This window comes from Amphibalanus amphitrite, unplaced genomic scaffold, assembly GCF_019059575.1.
Source record: "Amphibalanus amphitrite isolate SeventyFive unplaced genomic scaffold, NRLGWU_Aamphi_draft 000135F_arrow, whole genome shotgun sequence".
Classification (NCBI taxonomy): Eukaryota; Metazoa; Arthropoda; class Thecostraca; order Balanomorpha; family Balanidae; genus Amphibalanus; species Amphibalanus amphitrite.
Genome location: NW_024881630.1, coordinates 841,937 through 862,361, shown reverse-complemented (window position 1 = coordinate 862,361; position 20,425 = coordinate 841,937). Strand labels below are relative to the sequence as shown.

The 20,425-nt window shown below is 47.3% G+C and overlaps 1 protein-coding gene across 2 annotated transcripts; it reads right to left on the bottom strand.

The window, feature by feature from the left end:
• Positions 1–1,080: 1,080 nt before the first annotated feature.
• Positions 1,081–20,307, bottom strand: LOC122382200 (zinc finger CCHC domain-containing protein 8 homolog). Of its 2 annotated transcripts, XM_043367220.1 has the most exons (8): positions 19,777–20,307; positions 7,816–7,999; positions 7,530–7,702; positions 6,111–6,322; positions 4,844–4,956; positions 4,309–4,468; positions 3,909–3,964; positions 1,081–2,168 (listed from the first exon to the last, which is right to left on the bottom strand). In XM_043367220.1, the coding sequence occupies exons 1-8, from the start codon at positions 19,995–19,997 to the stop codon at positions 1,767–1,769; spliced, it is 1,521 nt and encodes a 506-aa protein (XP_043223155.1). In that variant the 5' UTR covers positions 19,998–20,307; the 3' UTR covers positions 1,081–1,766. The 2 variants fall into 2 exon arrangements, with proteins under 2 accessions (XP_043223155.1, XP_043223156.1); XM_043367221.1 differs by lacking the exons at positions 7,530–7,702; positions 7,816–7,999; positions 19,777–20,307 and adding an exon at positions 6,762–6,863.
• Between the last annotated feature and the right edge of the window lie 118 nt (positions 20,308–20,425).

Genomic DNA, 20,425 nt, shown 5'->3' with positions numbered 1-20,425 from the left:
CGGCCAGGATTCACGTAACGAGGCGCCCCGGCGGCGCTCTGCGGGATTGCCAGGCGTCTGTTTATCACCGGGGATCAACACTGCCAAACGCTGCCCTGGGCTCGCTGACACTAATTAGTAATTACCAAAGTCATCTCTGGTATTCATTATAAGCGCTGAGTTCCGATCTCATTTTCGGCTTATCGAGGCGACATCAGCGATTTTCGGCTTATCGAGGCGACATTTACACTATACAGTATACTTGGCAGGCATGAAAGGAAGTGATGGAGAACCTACATAACGTGAACGAGACCTCTTAGCTCGCACGAGCATGGAAAATAGTAGCGGAAACGGAGCGATAACAAGTGGGTCGTGTCTAGACGCCTGGGCGCGCACAAGACCTTGAGTTGCCGCACAGTTCCTGGTCAATTATTTCATGCTCCATTCGCAGGGCAGATGGGACGTGCAAAGGGTTGACAAAATGCCAGTACAAACCACATCCATTGAGTTTTATGTCCGCAAATTCGTTGAGGGCGACTCAGCCGGCCCATCCAAAATAACCTATTCCACCTCTGCGACACTTCTGACCCTACAATATCATGCGTGAATGACCCGTCTGTTACCTGTAAAACCAAATTAACGTACTAACTAACCCTATCGGCTATCCCAGCCGTCAGTCTGCCTCTCGATGTGCACCCTTCGCTCGCTCCCAGCTGTACGGAGCGGGGCCGGCCGGGGGTAGAGCACCTGCGCCACCCCGTGACACCTGTATCAGCCGATCTGACTCGGGCCGATCAGCACACGAGACGGCTCCACACGCGCGTCCGACCGGTTCACAACCCGTGGTACCGACGGCATACGAAATTAGACAGCTGCTGGGACCACGCTGACCACGGTTACATAACAAAACACAATTGTGCTTGGTAAGTGATCGAGGCTCGATGTTCTATTTGATTTGTACGGCGATGGAAGCACGTGGTTCCCGCCCTGGGTTCCTTTCGATCACCTCACCGGCAATGCTAGCTAGTTTGTTTCGTTGGATGCAGAGGAAAGCATGCTGCCTGACTATGAACTGACAATCAACCTTCGTACAAACAGGGGTGGTGGGCTCAGCGATATTTTATTAACCTCGGCTGCAATGAAAGTGGAAATGGCAATGGCAAATTTCTGAACTTTGCGTGAGCGGCAGTCGGTGAGGCGATGGACATTAACACTCAAACAACAAACATCATCCATCTAATTCATTTAGCCTGACCATACTGACGGCGAGAGGTTTTGTAACACAGTCGCCGACCAGTGTCGGCTAGGCCGGAGTCTACCGAGCACTTCAATCATAGCACATTCACGCTACCGCACTCAAACTATTATCGCACCATCTCCTCGGCTCATTTAATGAGTTTCCTGCAACGCTCCAGTATAAAATCGCAAAACTGCCTACTGCACACCTAAGCCACACTAAATGTACTGTAGTTTAGGTACTAAAATATGTTGAACTTTCAGTGGCACCTGAAGCTATGCATTTCGCTCCGCACGTCCTGCTGCTCGCCGGTAAGTTACCATCACTTCTGATCCGGTCATGGTTACAGCTCTCGGGACCGAGGTCTGCTCGGAAAGCATCCGATCTCCGAACTGTGTGACCTCGACCGCAGGTCACTGCGGTCCCCTCAGTCGCTCTTTTTGCCGACTCGTCTGTAACCCCCGCGGCGGTGGCGCTGCAGACTGGCACCGTCCCGACCATCTCCGTGTCAGGTATCGTTCCCGCCGTTGACCGCCACCCACCGAGCCCCCTACTTCTTACCGGTCAGATGGTCGCGCACCTTCTTCATCAGGGAGCTCATGCGGTCCCAGGCGCCGGTGGCGCCCGGCAGGTTCTCATACGGAATATGTTCGGTGATGCCGGCCGACCATTTCTCGGCGTCGTAGACGATGTGCGGGCTGGCGGCGGCCACCGGGGTGCCGAGCTCGCGGCGCCGGGACGCGCCTGGAGTCAGTACTGGCGCCTGCGGCGTCGAGCAGGCGGCCGGCGGCGCGTGCACCAGCTCAGACACCTGCTCCTGCTCCTCCATCTCCTCCACCTCCTCCTCGTCGTCCTCCAGCTCTCCCTCCTCTCCGTCGGCGGCCGGCGTCTCCAGTGAGTCGAGCAGTGCGCGCCGCTGCTCCTCCAGCGTCTCCAGAGAGGGAGAGCCCTCCTGCGGCGGACGGAAAGTACGGTCAGACGGGGCCTCGAATGGGCGATTGTCGCCGTTCGACAGTCGGCGACGGATTCGAACCCATACGACAGTCGACGACCCATACACACCACATGACGAGCTGACAATTACTCACGCCTAGGGAAGCCTAGTTTTATTTACTTCTAACAATATCGCAGCTTAGGCATAAGGAAAGCGGTTCAAGTGATAACATTGGTTTTATGGGGGATGTGGTAGGCACAGAGTAAGTGGTTACTGGCACGCCTCCGGCATGGCATGTGTGGGGATAGCTGTACGTATCCTCGCAGGTCTGATAAACACAAGTATAATTGGTTAGGGTTTCGGGCACTACAAGACTGCTACCATCATCGGCACCCATCAGGGGCATAATAATAAAACAACGTGATTATAGGCACTAGTAAAAAGTTTTATAACTTAAAACTGAACACAGCATCGCTAGGCTACCTGTCCCTGAACATGAACACTGAACAGTTATATAAAGTTACACACAACGCACAGCGACCGTAGCCAGGCAGGCAGGAGGGCGACCTGTCGCCCGGGAAACTGATGACGTCATGTTCGTGGTTCACACGGCTGGGTCGGTGTAATACTGCATGAAATCACGTCATACAATATTGAGCGGAGGGAACACGACTTCAGTGAATGGACAGCCGGCCCGTGGTGGGAGGCGCCTTGGTTTCACCGATCGGCACGGTGGAACCAAGACAACAATAGGTTGTAGCACGTGTTCGGCGATAAGAGCATACTTTTTTTTCGTGGTGTTAGTTGGACTGGGTAAGACGTGTCTTTTTTTTAATTATTATTGAGGCTTTAGACTTTAGAGCGTTGTACGACCCACATACTCCCTGACGCAGATTCCCCAATCAATCAGCGTTCCCTGGCGCCCCTGTCTGGGTTTCAGAGGGGACGGTGCCGTCTCCGCCGTCTCCGCTGCGGCAGCGGACGGTGGCGGCTGTCGAGGTCTCACGGTCGCGGCCAGGTGCGGCCCGTGCCGACACCTGGGTCACGGCCACCGGTCGATACGGGCCGCAGGGACACGTCAGCGTGCCGCCGACCACCGCCAACACACGGGCCGCAGGGATACGTCAGCCCGCCGCCGACCACCGCCGACACCGGGCCGGTAAAATATGGAGTGCGCCAGAAGCAGACACAACCGACTCAGCGGCGCGGTCAGGGTTCACAGCATCGAAAAGTCGACAAGTTATAGTCGAGACACGGCTTTGAGTGGGATAAAAAATCGTTTTGAACAAGTGGAGACAAGGATTTGGAATATTGCAGACTTTCCCAACCGTCCATTGGCTGAGTCACTGACAGGGTGACAGCTCTGTCACTCATTTCAAGTCAAACAGAACAAAGAATGGTTCGAGTTTCGACACATAGCCATAAGCTTTTTCACCGGTTGATTTTTAAAGACTTGAGGCTTGACGTGGTGGCCGGCCGGGAATCTAATGGTGAATCCGAACTTGATGTGCCTTTCAGCGGCAGACAGCTACCGTGGCTAATGGTCCACCTAGGCATACAGGTCGTCTGCACAGACGCCACCTGGCGGCAGGCCTTAACAGCCCTGGACCCACCGCCCACCTGACAGCTAGCTCTGCGTGTAACGTGAGAGCCGGAACACAACAGATATACACACCCGACGGCTGTGGGGTGTGCCGAATGGCATCAATCCACGGCCACCGAACTGGCGCCCCGGCCGGATATAGGTGGCCCACTCACCCTATCGCCGTTACCGGTGGTCCCCGCCGCCGCATCAGTCGGCTCCGGGCCCTCGCCTGCCGACAGACAAAACATTACTGAGTTTATAGTCACTGCAGAGACACCTGACGCCAATGATACATCAGGAGACAGACGTGATCTTAGCGGTAAACCGTGTGCCATCATGACGAAACAAAGCACCCAATGATACAACTGTGGCCTCAATCCTTTGGGACAATCGAGCTGGCATTGTATTAATCGTGTATGGTATACATTGGTCATTGGACCAATCAAAGATGCTTTTAATGATTCGACCAGATAACACATTTTAAGGGTCGATTGCGCCAAAGTAGTCATGCCATCACAGCCCATTCTCTAACACGAGCTGTTGGAGCACTGAGCAGCCGCTGGTGCCACTGACCGTTGGTGGTCGGCTTCTCTCTGACACTAGAGGGCAGGTCGGCCGGCCGCTCGCGCTGGAGACCAGCCCTGCGCGCGGCCGGCGCACGCCGCAGCCGCCGCTTCATGGCACGCAGCGACCAGTATCTCGACATGGGCGGGTAGGCGTGCCGCCGCGGGTCCTGGGGCAGACGAACCGGTGATATTCAGCGTCCGTAGCGACAGGATACCGTCCGAAAGACGAGGGCGAACCGGACGGTTAACACCTTAATAAAATGCCGAGCTGGCCAGGATCTAGTGACTGCATAACTATCTACTTCTAGTGACTTGTGAGGTGGCTCAGCACATCTTGCGGCAAACACATATGTAGCCAAAACATTGGAATTACCCAAAACGCTAGAGTAATAACTTACTAAGAAATGCGCAAGAACAGTACATACATGACCTATGATGACATTGAACTTACAAATACAAAGTTAATTAAGTGATATTACAGACCCTGAAAGCTGGCGGTCATCGCGCAAATCACTCGAAACCTACGCAGCCGCCTGACTTACCACTGGGAAGCCATTTGGACAATCGACGTTGAAGCCAGGGTACGAGATGAGCTTGGTCAGGTCATAATGCTCCTCCTCCTTTTCAGACGGTTTGCCGTCTTCTTTGGCCGACTCTGTAACGCATAAATACAACATTAATCGAGCGTTGGACAAATGACTGTTAAAGGGACACTCCCACCTTAACATTAGTTTTGAGTTGAGATAGCCAAATTGGTGGCCATGGCCTGCAAATACCGGTTTGGACACTCACAACATCGACAAATGCTTTAATTCGGAGATATGGAATTTCAAACTTGCAGTTTTCGGATTCTAAGGGGCTAGTGCATTGGTATGCCCCCTTAGAATTTGTGACGTCAGCGGAGATCTAACGATTTTTATATCTTTTATTAAAACGTTTGGTAGCACGCGGTGGTATATGCTGCTTTGCGCGCAACAAATGCCGCACTTTCAAATAAAGTCGCTAGGAACAGCGGAGATCCCAAAAAGTAAACAAAAGTAAAAGTCTAATATCTTGAAAACCGGTGAATATTGTTCGATGAAATTTGGTAGATATTCGTTTTCGCTCTTTCTGAACCGAGCGACATCACTTTCGTGCCAATTCATTAACTTTTTTGAAGGTGGGAGGGTCCCTTTAAGTACCGGTCCTATATTCGCTATACTCCCGAAATTATTGCTCTGACCGTTATTGGTTCCAGGGGTGGACAAATTTATTGTGCCGAGTTGGGGTAGCACGAGTCTTCCCAATTCCACGCCGGCTGCGCCGGCTTGGCTTTGGAGCCGCACCAGACAGCGGAGGTCAAGGTCACCGCCAGGGCGCCGGCGGATTTGCTGCGACCGTGCAACCCCAACTCGGCACATTTCTCCACCCCTGATTGGTTCAACTGAATAGTTCGTCCGCTGCACATTCACAAATCATAATTAGGTAGCGGCTAAGGATGATCAGCTATGAAACAAACTTGAATATGCAAGAGCACTTCGGCGGTAAAACTAGGCAAAACTTGAAAAGAAAAATGTGGTAAAAAGATATGGCCGTGAGGTCAGAGGTACAAAGTATCACACATGCTCTCATCCAATATCGTTTTTCAAGAAATGGCAAGCTTGTAGCAATTGCAGTGCTGGAGCAAAAGTTTTCAAAAATTAAAATTCACGCCCCAATCACACTTTATCACACACTCTGCTCTCCTGCTCTAAAGACACCCATTCTGCCCCCGACTGAACAGCTCTCTGGCCGCTCCTCTGCCCCGTCACCGGCCCGCCGTCCGCTCACCAGGCGCCGGCTCGTGGTGAACGGAGATGTTGGAGCGCTGCAGACGCGCCGAGCGCAGCCAGCCCGGCGGGTAGCCCTGCACGCGCATCCGGTAAATGTGCAGCGGCAGCTCCAGGTCCTCCAGGCCGAGCGCCTCGCGCAGACCGTCGCTCAGGGAGCCGGGCGCCAGGTGACCATAGCGCTGGTCGGCCTCCTCGTGGTAGCGGCTGTAGCTGCGCCCACACCAGTGGCCGGCGACACCGGGTCAGGGCACGGCAACACACACCAACATACAACAGTACACGAATTGTGCTTCATCAGAATATTGGGGATAAGGATCGTCTAATATGCATGAAAATCGCTATCGTACAAGTTTGCATGAAACATTGTTGGGGAATTAGCATTTTTCATAAAAACGTCAATTTTCATTGTAGTTACTCTGTGACGGCTAAACCCTTTAAAAGTGTAAACATACAGAGAAAATGCTAAAAAGATATGTTTTTTTTGTGCAATATAACCACTTCTATTAGTTTACGAGCTATGAGCAAACTCATCCAAGAATGAAAAAACGGGAAAATTAACCTTCAATAACCTCTGTTGATCTAACAATTGACTTTATTTAAAAACTGTCATAGTATTTAGTGACCTTTGATTATCTTGAACAACACTTACCGCATGTCACTACGTGGCCCGGGAGCCAGGTTAGAGGGGCATAGAAACGCCCCACCACAAGGTGTTATAATCAGACAACGGCACTGATACATATTGAATTACAAGCAGTTGCTAAAATGGCTGGTAGTTAACATGCTGCATGGTGGACATTCTGCAAGAATGCTCTGGTAGCACAATCAAACACTTTAAGTCAATTTAAGTGACCATCCCACATTAACATTAGTTTTGAGTCGAGATAGCCAAATTGGAGTTCCTGACTTTCAATTACCGGTATGGGCACTCATTATATCGAGAGATGTTTTAATTTCGAGATATTTAATTCCAAAATCAGCAGTTTTCGAATTGCTAAGGCCTAAGGGCTAATGCGTTTGAATGCCCCCCTTAGAATTTGTGACGTCAGCGCAGATCTTACGTAACTTGTACTAAAACCTTTGGTAAAACGTGTTAGTATATGCATACTGCTTTGTGTGCAACATGTGCGGCACTTATAGGATGCCAAATTATTGCTTCCAAGTGACGTCATAGGAAAAGTGGAGGCCCCCCAAAAAGTTAAGGTGTAATATCTTGAAAACAGGTGAATATTTTTTGGTGATTTTTGAAAGAGACCCATTTTTGCACTTTCTGAACAAGTACATCACTTTCATGTCAATTCATTAGCTTTTTTGAAGGTGGGAGGATCCCTTTAACAAGTAATTACACAGCGTATACGGTTTACATTGTTTCATTTGACAGCACAATGGGCCTCAAACAGAACATGTGTTGACTTACACAGGATTTTTGCTGACATGTGCACTGCGGTTTTTGGCAATTCTTGCTCCATCACGAGGCAGCTGGCACTCCGCGATCATATGGTCGCCCTCACAGTTGAAACAGACATTTTTTGGCTTTGTTTCAGCTTTATTTTTAACTTCACCTCTTCCACCAACGACCCCTGTAAACATCTGAAAGAGAAATAGAGAATAATATGAGTTATATTTTAGTATCAGGCCATGTGTGTTCATTTTAGTTTTTGTTCACCCAGACAAGGAAAATACAACAAGTTAAAGCTGCTGACCTGCTCATATTGTGGTGCAGAGTCTGTTTGCTGGTTACCAGCAGCCTGAGAGTTTGCAGCATCTCTCTGCTCCTCAGGGTCTGCAAAGAACTCCAGGCATGGCTTGCCATCCTTCTCGACAGATGTAGCAATTTCTGACTTTGTAAGCTGAGAGATAAAGTCAGTTATGTCCTTGCTGTACTTTCTGAGAAAAGAGTATAACACCAGTTGTTAAAAAAATAGATGTAAAATACCACTATTCCCCAACAGACCTACAATAAACCACAGCACAAAATACCACAATGTGACCTCTTGAAGTCAACAGAGCAAAGTTACACAATCACGTAATTTAGCATAAATGTTGCTAAAGCTTCTAAAGGATAATTAAAGATAATATTGTGATGAGAAGCATATATGAACAGTAGGGGTACCCATTTTTGGGTCAATTTTTCAAATTTTAGGTGGGGGTGGATTTTCCCATTATTTGGTCTATTCTGATTGCATCTGTGCCAAAAATAGCGAAATCAAACGATTTCTAGGGGTCGCGAATTCAAAATGAAAATGACAGTTTTAGCGAAAAATCGACCAAATTAATGCCATTTTATTTTGGAACAAGGTTACCATGCCAACAGGTTGGAGTCAATTTTCCCATTATTTGGACTATTCTGATTCCATCTGTGCCAAAAATAACGAAACCAAACGATTTCTAGAGGTCACGTATTCAAAATGAAAAGGTCAATTTTAGCGGAAAATCGACCAAATTAACATTATTTTATGTTGGGACAAAGTTACCAAGCCAACGGTTTGGGGTCGATTTTATCATTATTTGCTCCGTTCTGGATCTAGCAGTGACAGAAATAACGATATCAGACCACTTTAAGGGATCGCGAGCTAAGAGCTTGCATTGGAAGTTTTAATTTTACTTGGAAAAATGACTTCATATAAATGGATGTAAATGCGCAAAACCAATGTGTTGCAGTGGTATTAATGACTGTTTGACACCGTGCAACATTGCTTTAGTTGTAGGTATATTAGACGTGCAGCGGTAAAAGAGAGCACCAAAAATATCATTTTGGTCAATGAACACTGAACAGCATATGCTCATTTACACTCACTGTGGCTTAGACCGTCATTAGTACCTACCTACACAAGACCGTAACTCTTAGAACGACTGGCTATAGTCAGAGGGCTAAAATAAGTGATCGAAACTTCCTCATTAGGACCAATTAGTCGTCTTATTCAGCAAAAGAAATGACTGAACCCCAGGACGTAAACAATGAATATTGACAAAATCTGGGTGGGAGGGGCATTAAAAGCCGTTACGGATGTGACGATATAACTCGTGTGTCGTATTGTAACGGAAATATGGCATGAAGTAGATAAATAAGTTGCTAATGGCCTATTTATATCTATAACGAGATAAAAACAGCACCGAAGCTATGCCGGTATGCATGACCTATTGCCAATTCGCTAGCCGACCTCCCCTTAGTCCCGGAGTTGCAGACACGGCTGAGGGAGGGGCGCAAGCTTTACACCACCACACCGTTGGGTGACTGCTGTATGAGTGTAGCTTTTCCCCTCTCCCACAAACACCCACGCCCACATACAGACTTTTGTTGAGACTGTTGACATAACTATTGTTGACTTGAGACGGGTGCAGATATCATGTCACGGAACTAGTGCCTGGTGGTGGCCGCTGCAAGCAGCATCCTTGCAAGATAACGGACCTTACGCTGCACTCTACAGGTCCAGTACAAACCCTGGTGCTGAACTGAAGTCGAATGGCATTGGCTAAAGCTGAAAATTAGGAAGATGCCGAGAGCTAAACGACTCAGCCAACTCCGAGGCAGATCCGTTTACTGACTCCTGGCATTGCCTGGGGGCCGACACATTGGGTGGGCCATGGACCTTAGGTGGCGGACCTACAGTTAGTTCTCCTCGTCTTCAGCCTCTGCACGCACACTCCTTTATATGACGCCGCGTCCTGGTTACCACCATACAGCCCATGCAGGATGAAAATCTTATGCTTCATTAGGTTCTTCAGATTCAGACGCCAATTACCTCAGATCACAAGTGATCTGTGCAAGGAGCTGTGAAAGGTCTTCGTCACGTATCAGTTATGCACGTATCAGCGCATGGCTAGTCGCCCGTGGTCGAAAATGCAAAGTCGTAAATGCTGTGCATTGTATCGGAAACTCTTACACTTAAGTTAAGAACGGTGTGTACTCGTATCTGTCCCCACTGAAGAAATGGAATAGTAGGTAGATGGTTGGTAGGCATGGAAAGAATCGACGCTTTGGAGTTTATGTTTTTGGATTAGAAGTTGATATTTTTGGGTAGAACACCCAGATTTATTCTACCTTGTCTCATAGGTGTATTACATCGTAACCGTCAGCGACAGTAGCGGTGGAACACCTTCAATTAAGGGGGGGCACTGCCGACTTTTGGTCCCATTCTTTCCATGCAACGCCCCTAGCGCTAATGTTAAAATGCCAAAATCAAAGGGGGGCACGGTGCCCCGGTGCCCTCCCCGTTCCGCCGCCTGTGGTTAGCGATCAGGACCGCGTTTCTTGTGGAAGTATACGGTCAAAATGGTTTGATCCAGGGATGCGGAGCCGGAGCCGGAGCCGGAGCCGGAGCCGCCGGAGCCAGCATATTTTGCCCGGAGCCGGAGCCGGAGCCGGAGCCGTGAAACAATATAGCCCGGAGCCGGAGCCGGAGCCGGAGCCGTCGAAAAAGGGGGCGACTCCGGCTCCTTTTCTTAACCCTCGCGGGCCCGGGGGGGGGCGTTTTTCGCCCCCCCTGGCGAATATTTGCGATAACTCCCGAACGCTTAGGGATAGGAAGGCGAAACTTTCAGTACCTTTTCTCCCATCAATTTGACATCTTCTGAAGTAAAAAATTTGGACCTAGCCCCCTTGATGACGTCACAAGGTCCATTTTTTCTAGACCCCTGCACGGCAAAAATCGGCGTCACAGACGCAAACTTCAAATAGCTGCTAAAAATAGAGTTTTAGAGATAAAGACAAATTACGAGCACGGCTGTGTAGCGTTTGACCTAGAGAAAAATAGAAAAATAGTTTTGGTGACCTGAGGTCAGAGGTCAGGTCAACGACCCCGAAATGTGGTTTTAGTTTTTCGCAAATAACTTCGACAAAAATGGTCCTAGAGCTACGGCAGTGGTACCATCGCATTCGCCTTGTCAAGCCGCGTCGAATGATATATATTTTGTTCGGAAAAGGTCAAGTTTCATGTTGACCTCATGTGACCTCGAATGACCTCTGGTTGACCTTGACACATGAAAGGTCGTTTATGATGGATTTGTACCCGCTGATCACGAATCTGGCATCTATTTTCCTCTAAGCCTTCATTTAGAGCTTCCGGATGGCAAAATTGTCTTATTTATTATTACTAACTTGAATCAGTGAAATAGCCTCTAGCAGGGATACTCTTCTGTGACCTTGACCTTTGAGCAGCCTTGTATCGTAAGATGAACCACAAATAGGGAACTGATAAGCCTCAAAACATTTCAAAACATCTTGGAAGTTAGCACGCAAGATGTGCGAAAAAGTGCCAAGTTTGAGGTCAATTTTGAGCGTGACCTTGACCTTGACCTTTGATTTGGAGCACATTTTCAGAATCCTCAGATTCTCTTCTTTCGTTTGACACCCAATTTTGCCGGTTTGATGCAGCCTGCCGTCCTCTAGAAGGCTTACTTTGAGATCACTACACATGTGCCGGTTTTGGCCTTTGACCTTGACCTCTGACCTTGAAAATTGACCTGAGGTCAAAAATTTTAGGTGCATTAGAATCGTCTCGTAAGGACCTTTCGTTTGGTATCGCTTTTGTTTCCGTAGCTCCCTTATTTACGGAGTTAGACAGGGGGGCGAAAAACGCCCCCCCCCCCGGGCTGCGGTGGTTGGGATTACCCCCCGGGCCCGGCCGGGTTAAGAGGCAACAATTATTTACCTAGTTCGGTTTGACAGTACAAGGCGTAAAACAATGTGGTATTCAAAATAGCCTTCTTATACAAATACAGAAGCAACGTGTACCAATCCCATCGTCTTTTTTTCTTCCACCCGTATTTAATTGACCATCGCATAGTTAGGGGATGTACAGTGTGTCTAAAAAGAATGTACCGTCGCCACTACGTGGCGCTGGTGTCGCGAGCCGGTAGTTGGCTGAATCCGCACCAGACCACACATTCCCAAGCGCTAGGTGACAGCTGCGCAGCGGCTGGTAGTAGCGTAAGCCCGAACCTTCGTGACACGACCCGGGGGGGGGGGGGGGGAGAGGGAGGGGAGCGTGCGGGGCAGCGCGTGTAGGGAGGGGTGCTCCGGCAAGCTGGCAGTTGTCGCGGCCAAAGGTCAAGGGGTCACACACCAAGCGAACGGACGCTGATGTGGGTTCGTGGGGATCATGAACTTGTGTGTGGTAGATGCGTCTTGCGATGCACGGGTGATACGCCAGGTCTAAGCCAAAGGATTCAGGGGAGAGCTGAAGAAAAACACCTGGTCAACTACGGCGAATAATGGTGCTGAAAAATGGAAAGTATGGGTCAATGGCAATGCAAGCCTTCATGACTAGGTATAAACAACTTTTCTGAGGACGCAAAGGCCAGCATTGAATAACGATATCCGGATCGAAATTAGCAATGATTTATAATTAAATGCCGAACTAATAGCGCTGCAAAACCCTCCTAGTAAATTGTCAAGTCGGATTATACCCACTTGAATTAAACTATCCTAAATAAAATTGTTAATAAACTTTCTAACACTGACGTTCTTTATCATACGATAAGTGGGGTTAACCAAGATTCAGCATCTTCCGCGTTCAAACAATCACCTGTAAGGCTAGAACATTAATGGCCAGGTAAAAACATGGTCGGGATTTGATTAACCGGATTATAAGTCGATTTTTTTAGTCGGGATTTGATAAGTCGAATTTTTTTACGCCAACCGCATTTTTAAGTCAAGTCAGGTCACTGATCTATGACGTCATAAATGAGCAGTCCTAAAATGAACTGTGTGAAACTGTCCTAAACTGTCCTAAAATGAACATTTTAGGACTATGCTAAAATGTTCCAACTTCGCAACACCCTCAGTGCAGAGCTTTCATAGGGAGATGAAACTTACAGGATCTTATAGTATGATCGAGAGGTCTCACAACTTGTATAAATGTATATCTAGGATTTTCTGAAGGGTCGCCTGAGATCAGGTCAGTCTCTCACCATTAAAAGTCAGGGGAATATGGAAATTGCTAGTTTGGTCCGGAAATGATATACAACTATCTCAAATTCTCAAGCACACGGAATCGTGATTTCATGCGCTCCTTGCAAGGTCTGATGCTTCAATTTTGCTTTGTTGATCTTGCGTGACGTCATTTATCACGTAACTAAGGCTATCAGTTTTTCGTCAATAACTCCCGATCAAATAACCCGCGCCCTGCTGGGGGTCCTGGATTTCCACGCCCTGCTGGGGGGGGGGGGGGGGTGTTTGAACACCCCCCCCCCCTTGTAACTCGGCTCCTGGGCCACGTAGAGATACGCGGAAGGCGGCGTTCGAAAGAGCGTAAAAAATAATGACGAAATCACTTCGGTCAATTTTTTGGTCAGGTCAAAGGTCAGGTCACCAGAGGTCATTGAAGGCAAAATTTCGCCGATTTCCAGGTCGAATGTCGAAAATTTCCAAGAAGCCAACGCATAACTCGGGAACCAATAGAGCTACAGCGCCGCGGAAAAGCGCATTCGATAGCCCTATTAACGCCCTTTCTGAGTAATTCTCTCAGATTTGACCTAACGTCAACGGTTTTGCCTGCAGGGGGCAAAAACTGCAAAAATAGCCGATTTTTTCGAAAACAGTTTTTCTGCAATAACTTTTGACCCAAGCCTTGTACGAGCTTACTTTTACCGGCATCGTGTTCCTCTCGTCAAGACGCATCGAATGAACTATGTCTTGACCTTGAAAGGTCAACTTGAAAATTTGACCTCAGGTCAAGGTCATGACCTGACCGGAAAGGGTCATGTTACATATCAGTCGATCCGTATCGTCGAGCTGAACACATCTAAGGCGTTTTCATCGCTCTAGCATGCCTCTATCAAAAGTTATTTGCGAAAAACTGTTAGATACCATTCGTGACCTAAGATGACCTCAGGGCATAAACAAGGGTCACGGACACCATTTTCAAGTTCAGTGTGTCTAAACCACTTGTAATTTGGTGTTTGGGAGTGTTTATAATGTCTTTCATCCAAAAGAGGCGCATTTCAATTTTCTCCCATTGACTTACGAGGGGGTATCGAAAAGTTCTGATCATCACATAGAAAATATAGACCGATTTTGATGATTTTTGGTGGGTATTATATTTGGTTCTTAAGAACAATGCTCCCGCAAAGAGAATCCTGAGAAGTGGTTTTATCTTATGTAGGAGAGACTTAGAAGTAAAAAAGATGAGTATTGGGCCCATTGAGGACCGAACCGTCATTCAACTAATGCATTTGAAACGGTATCACACTGAGAAAATACATCAAGAACGTGAAATTAGTTTATGGCGAGGAAAGCCCATCTCATGCACTTACCGAAAATGAAGACATAATTTTCAACTTGGTTGCATGGCCCTTGCAGGGGAGTCAAGAAGTGAGTGACTACCAGTGACTGCCAAGGTGGTGAATGTGAAGGAAGTGGAAGACCTCGTCCTTACAGATCGTCGTGTGACCTTTCAGATGATTGTGCAACAGAAAGGTCTCAATGCTGGCAGTGCCTGAAAATATTATCAGCGAAGAACTACAGACGATAAAGGAGTCAGCCCGCTTAGAAGTTCATGTGTCTACTTTGTTCAAGAGAAAAATGCGTCTTGGCCTTTCGAAATGAAAACTAGGCCTTTTTTAGGAAATTGAAGACACCTTCGAACATTTGATGACTTGTGACGAATGCTGGGTCTATGTGTATGATCCAGAGACAAAAAGATGATCAAGAAGTTTAAGCACGGCATATCTGTCCCTCTTAAAAGGCGAAGATGCAGAAGCCGATATGGAAGGTCAATGCTATCAGTGTTCTGGATCTGGCGTAGAATAGTCATTACCGACTGTCTTGATGATGGTCGGATAATGATAAGCAAGCACTACTGCACACTTTTGAAGAAGTTGCGAGATGGCCTCAAGCAGAATCGCCGCAAAAAAAGCCCAAGAAAGATGTTTTATCCGCACCGACAGCGCCCCCGCCCATTCGTCCTGAGCTGCGATTGAAGAAACAACATGATGTGGACATTAAATCCTACCGCATCTAAGAAATTCACCTGACCGGGTATTAACTGACTCTTGATTGTTACGGGACATGAAGAATCCACAGTATGGCCGGTGATTTAAGGACAGAAATGACGTCATTGATGAGGTGGAGCAGTGATTTACGGGGCAGTGCGAAGGTCCTACAATGACCGCCTGAGGCAGCTCAAGAAGCAATGCAATAAGTTTGCAGTCGTGTGTGGTGACTTGTATAGGAGTAATGAACATCATGTAAAAAATTCAAATTTCTATCACATCTAATTCATGGTGATGATCAGAACTTTTCGATACCCCCTCGTATAATGGGGAGGTTGCAAAATTGACCTGACCTTAGGTCATCGATATCAAAATTCTGAGATATACATTTTGTACATGCTATTGCTCTTAGCAATCGCTGAAAGTTTCAAAGCGATCGGTCACTCGGTGTAGCTATGACAGACATTGAAAGTTTTTATGAGGTGAGGTCACTTCAAGTGACCTGGTGACCTGACCTTGAATGACCTTGGTCTGAAATTTTCACAACATGTGTAGAATTGATGTATGGTAAGGTGTACCAAAAACGGCGGCGCTCCGCGCCGCCGTTTTTGAGATATTCGCGAAAAACCACAGGGGGGGGGGGGGTGTTCAAACACCCCCCCCCAGCAGGGCGCGGGATAAAGCTACCGAGTCGATAAAGCCACTAATGGACATGAAAAGACCTGCCGAATCGATTGATATGCAATATGACCTCCTTTGACCAGCTTCGTGACCTGACGGGCTGTGACCTGACCTTGACCCGAGGTTAACACCTAACTCTCGCCCGTATTGGTGTTTTTTCCAGCCTCAAACGTATAAGGGTCCGTTGGACCCCCCCCCTTGCCGTTTCGCCCCTGATCGAGCTAGAGCTTCGCGGAAAAACGAGCGTGTTGGCCGTGACGAGAGGAAGTCGATGATACCCAATTTTAAGGTCCTAGGTCATCGGTTGACTTTCCAGGTCAGGTCAATGACCCAAAAGTCGGGGAAATGGGGACTTGTTAGAAAGTCGTAAAGCGTGGCTGCTATGGGGTTTTCGGGGTGCTGATCACGAATATCATGTTAGTTTTGATCACAGATGATGTCTTCATGCATTTAGGCCAGGTCGGGTCAGGTCAGGTCAGGTCAACCAGTAAGGGTATTCGTAGTAGGTGGCAACCGCCTCTGACAGCTTCGCAACATGTTACGAGGGCACCAAAACTACTTCGTAAATGTTCATATATCAATGACCTGACCTGACTTTCCGGTGACCTTGACACCCACCCTAATGCATGGAAGCAAGATCATATCCCATGTTTGAACGCTTAAAACCACGAAAAGACTGCAAACGCGCCGCTAATGCGAGCCGACATACGCCGAATCGCGATTCCGGCCAAACATGGTCTCGAAAAGTAGGTCGCAGGTCAAAGGTCATTAAGGTCAGGGTCATGACAATTTCAGGGTGGGTGTAAAATTGATTAACGCGAGGGTACTGAAAGTTTCGCCGCGATCGGCCGCTTTTTACGCGAGTTATTCGCGAAAAACCGAGGGAGGGGATCCGTTCGACCCCCTTCCCTTTATACGGGCGAGGGTTAAGTTGATCTCACCCGAAGAAAAAGCATACCATTCGACACGCCTGAGCTAGACAAACACGATGCTGCTAAAATCGCGGATCTGCGATCATTTTTAGCGAAGTTATTTACCAAAAACCGAACCTGTGCCTTGGGCCACTTGACCTGACCTCCGAAGTCATCGGCTGACCCTGGTCCTTAAAGGGACCCTCCCACCTTCAAAAAAGTTTATGAATTGGCATGAAAGTGATGTCGCTCGGTTCAGAAAGAGCGAAAACGAACATCTACCAAATTTCACCGAAAAATATTCACCGGTTTTCAAGATATTAGACTTTTACTTTTGTTTACTTTTTTTGGGATCTCCGCTGTTTCTAGCGACTTTATTTTAGAAGTGCGGCGTTTGCGGCAGATGTTGCGCGCAAGTAGCATATACCACCGCGTGCTACAAAACGTTTTAGTCAAACATTTAAAAATCGTTAGATATTTGCGCTGACGTCACACACTCAGAGGGGTATTCCTAAGCATTAGCCCCTCTGAATCAAAATGCTGCAATTTTGAAATTCAATATTTCCGATTTAAGGCATTTCTCGATGTTGTGAGTGCCGAAACCGGTAATTGTGAGCTAGGGACCCCATTTTGGCTATCTCAACTCAAATCTAATGTTAAGGTGGGAGGGTCCCTTTAAATCGGAGACCAATCGCTGCATTTCGTAACGACGCACACGATCGTTTCTTTCGTGAGGCTCTAGCTCAATTAGGGGCGAATCGGCGAAGGGGGTTGTTTCCTCACTTCCAACCCCCAACGTCCCCTCGGTATTCAGAAAACCTGAAGGTCCGGTGAGGGTTAAAACGTTTCTCCTGAACGAGGAAGAAATGTGAAAGTCAAAGCTCTATAGACGTCCTGTAAAAGTGGCCATACTAATAAATTCGTTAGAAATAAGATGCTTTTTAACCCTATTAGTGGCAGGCTCCTGGCTACACGACTTACTCATATAAAATCGGGTGCTGGGACCAATCTTATAAACGCTTTAGAATGGACAGGGTGTCACTGGCTAAAGTTTGGGTGCAGAAAACGGCTATTACCTAAATGCAAAATGGTTTTCATGCATTTCAGTCAATTGTATATTGTCGGTCCCAGTGGCCGAGCTTAAAAAAAAATCGGCAGTGTTTTGCATCTTTTACGCCCTAAGAAACTACACCATCTATCGAAGTGGGCGGGCTTATTTGAATGGGAGGGCGCATTATGCACGAATCGTGTGCTTTCGTTTATTTTGGACTGTATTTTACCACATCCACTGCTGGTATCACTATTAATATTATCTAATGCCGTGAATACGACAGCATTCCATTTATAAGATTGGGCCAATGGAGTCGCGCCCCGCGAGCTCGGTTTTCCGCTGGGCCGCTACAGGCCAGGAAGTCGGTCTTCGCCTGAGGGCAGGAGGGAGCGCGGGGTCAGCCAGGTATCGCCAAGTGCCGAGCGAAAGCCGCTCCCTTCCCTCTCTTCCCCTCTTCTCCCCTCCCCACCTCGGTATAGATGGGGGGGGACCGAACTGCCAATGACATGCGAGCGGTCAAGGCCGCTCGCGCGGCAGCGACCCTGGCGGCCGGATGCCGCAATTGGGATTCAGCCAAGTTACCGATTCGCCTCCTGTGGGAGAGCCAAACCAGGGGACATACTTTTTAGATATACTGTACTGAGTAGAAGCCGGAGCCGGAGCCGCCGGAGCCGGATCATTTTACTCGGAGCCGGAGCCGGAGCCGGAGCCGCCATGACATTTCACCCGGAGCCGGAGCCGGAGCCGGAGCCGATTTTTTTCTCCGGAGCCGGAGCCGGAGCCGGAGCCGTCTGAAATTTCCACGGCTCCGCATCCCTGGTTTGATCGTTTTTGAATTACATGGTTTGAAATCCATTCGGAGCCATGATCTGTGAGATGTATCCTGAGCTAATTTGCGGAAACTTTAATTGTATGGACACAAAAAGTCTGCCATGAACTGAGATGTGGCAACTGAAACGTCACATTTAAGTTTGACCTCACAAGTCATCAAAGGTCACCAATACCAAAGGTCACCAAAGGTCACATGAAGGCAGAAGATATCAAAAATGATTACACGCCGACCAGAATGATACCAACAACAGGAGCAAAACATCACGGCGCTTTTCACCAAATGTTGCAATATCGACTTGTATTGATCGCTATAAAGTAAAGCATTTAACCGGAACCACGTGATTGAGCACATCGATCTGGATGAAAAAGGAGCGTTCAATGACCCCTCTACCCGACTTTCGAAACAAAAAGTTTGCCTTTGGTGCGATTTACTATCAGCGTAAAATAGACATATTTCTAGGTAAATACGCAAACTTCAATCTCAATTCGCGACCCCTAAACCACCTTTGATTTCAATATTTTTGGCATCATTGGAATCAGGAGCCACGAAATAATGGGAAAAACCACCCCCACCCTGAAATTTCCAAAATCGGGAAAAATGGGTACCCCTAATGAACAGCTGTTGTAAGAACATATCAAACAAATTAACATTCAACTATTTGCCAGCTGCCATAAAAACAATCATGCTTGCTGTGTGTGCATGTTTTTTTTTAGTGCCAAAATGGGCCAAGTTCCAAATGGGTACTACTTTTTCCATTTCCATGATTGAGGTCTACAAGCTGGTCCATGGACATGACAAGGTAAATGCTGGAGAAGAGTTTTTGAAATTAGAGACCAGCACAAACCGGGAAAGGACACGCGGACATGCACTCAGACTGCACAAGCCAAGACATCGACTGCACAGACGCAATCAATTCTTCTTTTCAAGAGTTGTGGACCAATGGAACCAACTACCTGAACATGTGGTACTGAGTCCAAACATCGACACATTCAAAAACAGATATGACCGTCATATGACATTGAGAAGAGGCAGCATCCCATGAGCATCCGCTCCCTATGCCTCTTTCCTATCTACTATGGTGAGCATCTACTACCATGGTGAGCATTTCAACAATTCCTCATTGTTATCATGTTATTTAGCATGGAGAATAGATACCTAACTGATAGAGAATAGATAAGTTCTGGCTATAGATAATATGTCTTTTGATAGGCATAGGTCATAAGATTCACCCTAAGGGCATGACGATTATACCCACCTTGAGATGTCTTCAGACTGAAAAGCTACAGTCATGATTGGAGAATCAGTGAGACTGTTAGTTTCTTCTCCATGACAAAATCGTTTTCTTTCTTGGACAGATTCAACAATACATTCTGAATCATCCTCTGCCTTTCTTTTTGAATTATTTCCCAGGCTAGAGTCACTAGCAGTCGAGGTCTCGTCCAAAGTAATGACCTCATGTTCGTCTGTCTTCTCCATTGTTAAGCCAGAAATATATCAAAATCTTCCTTGAAATCAAATAATTGAAGTCAGGCACATTTCAGCCAGACCCTATGCTTCGTTAAAAAATATGCACAATGGATGCAATTTTTTAAAATCGTAGCAACTCTCCTCCCAGAACAAAAACTTATGACAGAAATAACATTATAGAGTTCAGCGGAATAAACACTCCGACCAGCCTCTAGAGAATAAACATATGTTCACTTGATAGTATGACGTTATTGATAAAGCCCATCAGAGACTCACGTAACAAAAAACAATCCAAACTTTTTTTTTGCAATTTCTGTTACTGGAATTATGTGACAAAAAATGAAAAGAGATTACTTTGAAAATTAGATGACAACATGTCCTCGTCAAAAAATTGAGGAAAATACATAATATTGAAAGAAAAATATCTCTGACGTCAT

What these genes read in the sequence shown, in the direction of transcription:
- LOC122382200 (XM_043367220.1), bottom strand. Translation starts at nt 19,997, where the DNA reads ATGGAGAAGACAGACGAACATGAGGTCATTACTTTGGACGAGACCTCG. An exon ending in CTGCACCACAATATGAGCAG is followed by an intron (nt 7,703 to 7,815) that starts GTCAGCAGCTTT and finishes TTTCTCTTTCAG; the next exon opens with ATGTTTACAGGGGTCGTTGG. An exon ending in TCACCACGAGCCGGCGCCTG is followed by an intron (nt 4,957 to 6,110) that starts GTGAGCGGACGG and finishes TATGCGTTACAG; the next exon opens with AGTCGGCCAAAGAAGACGGC.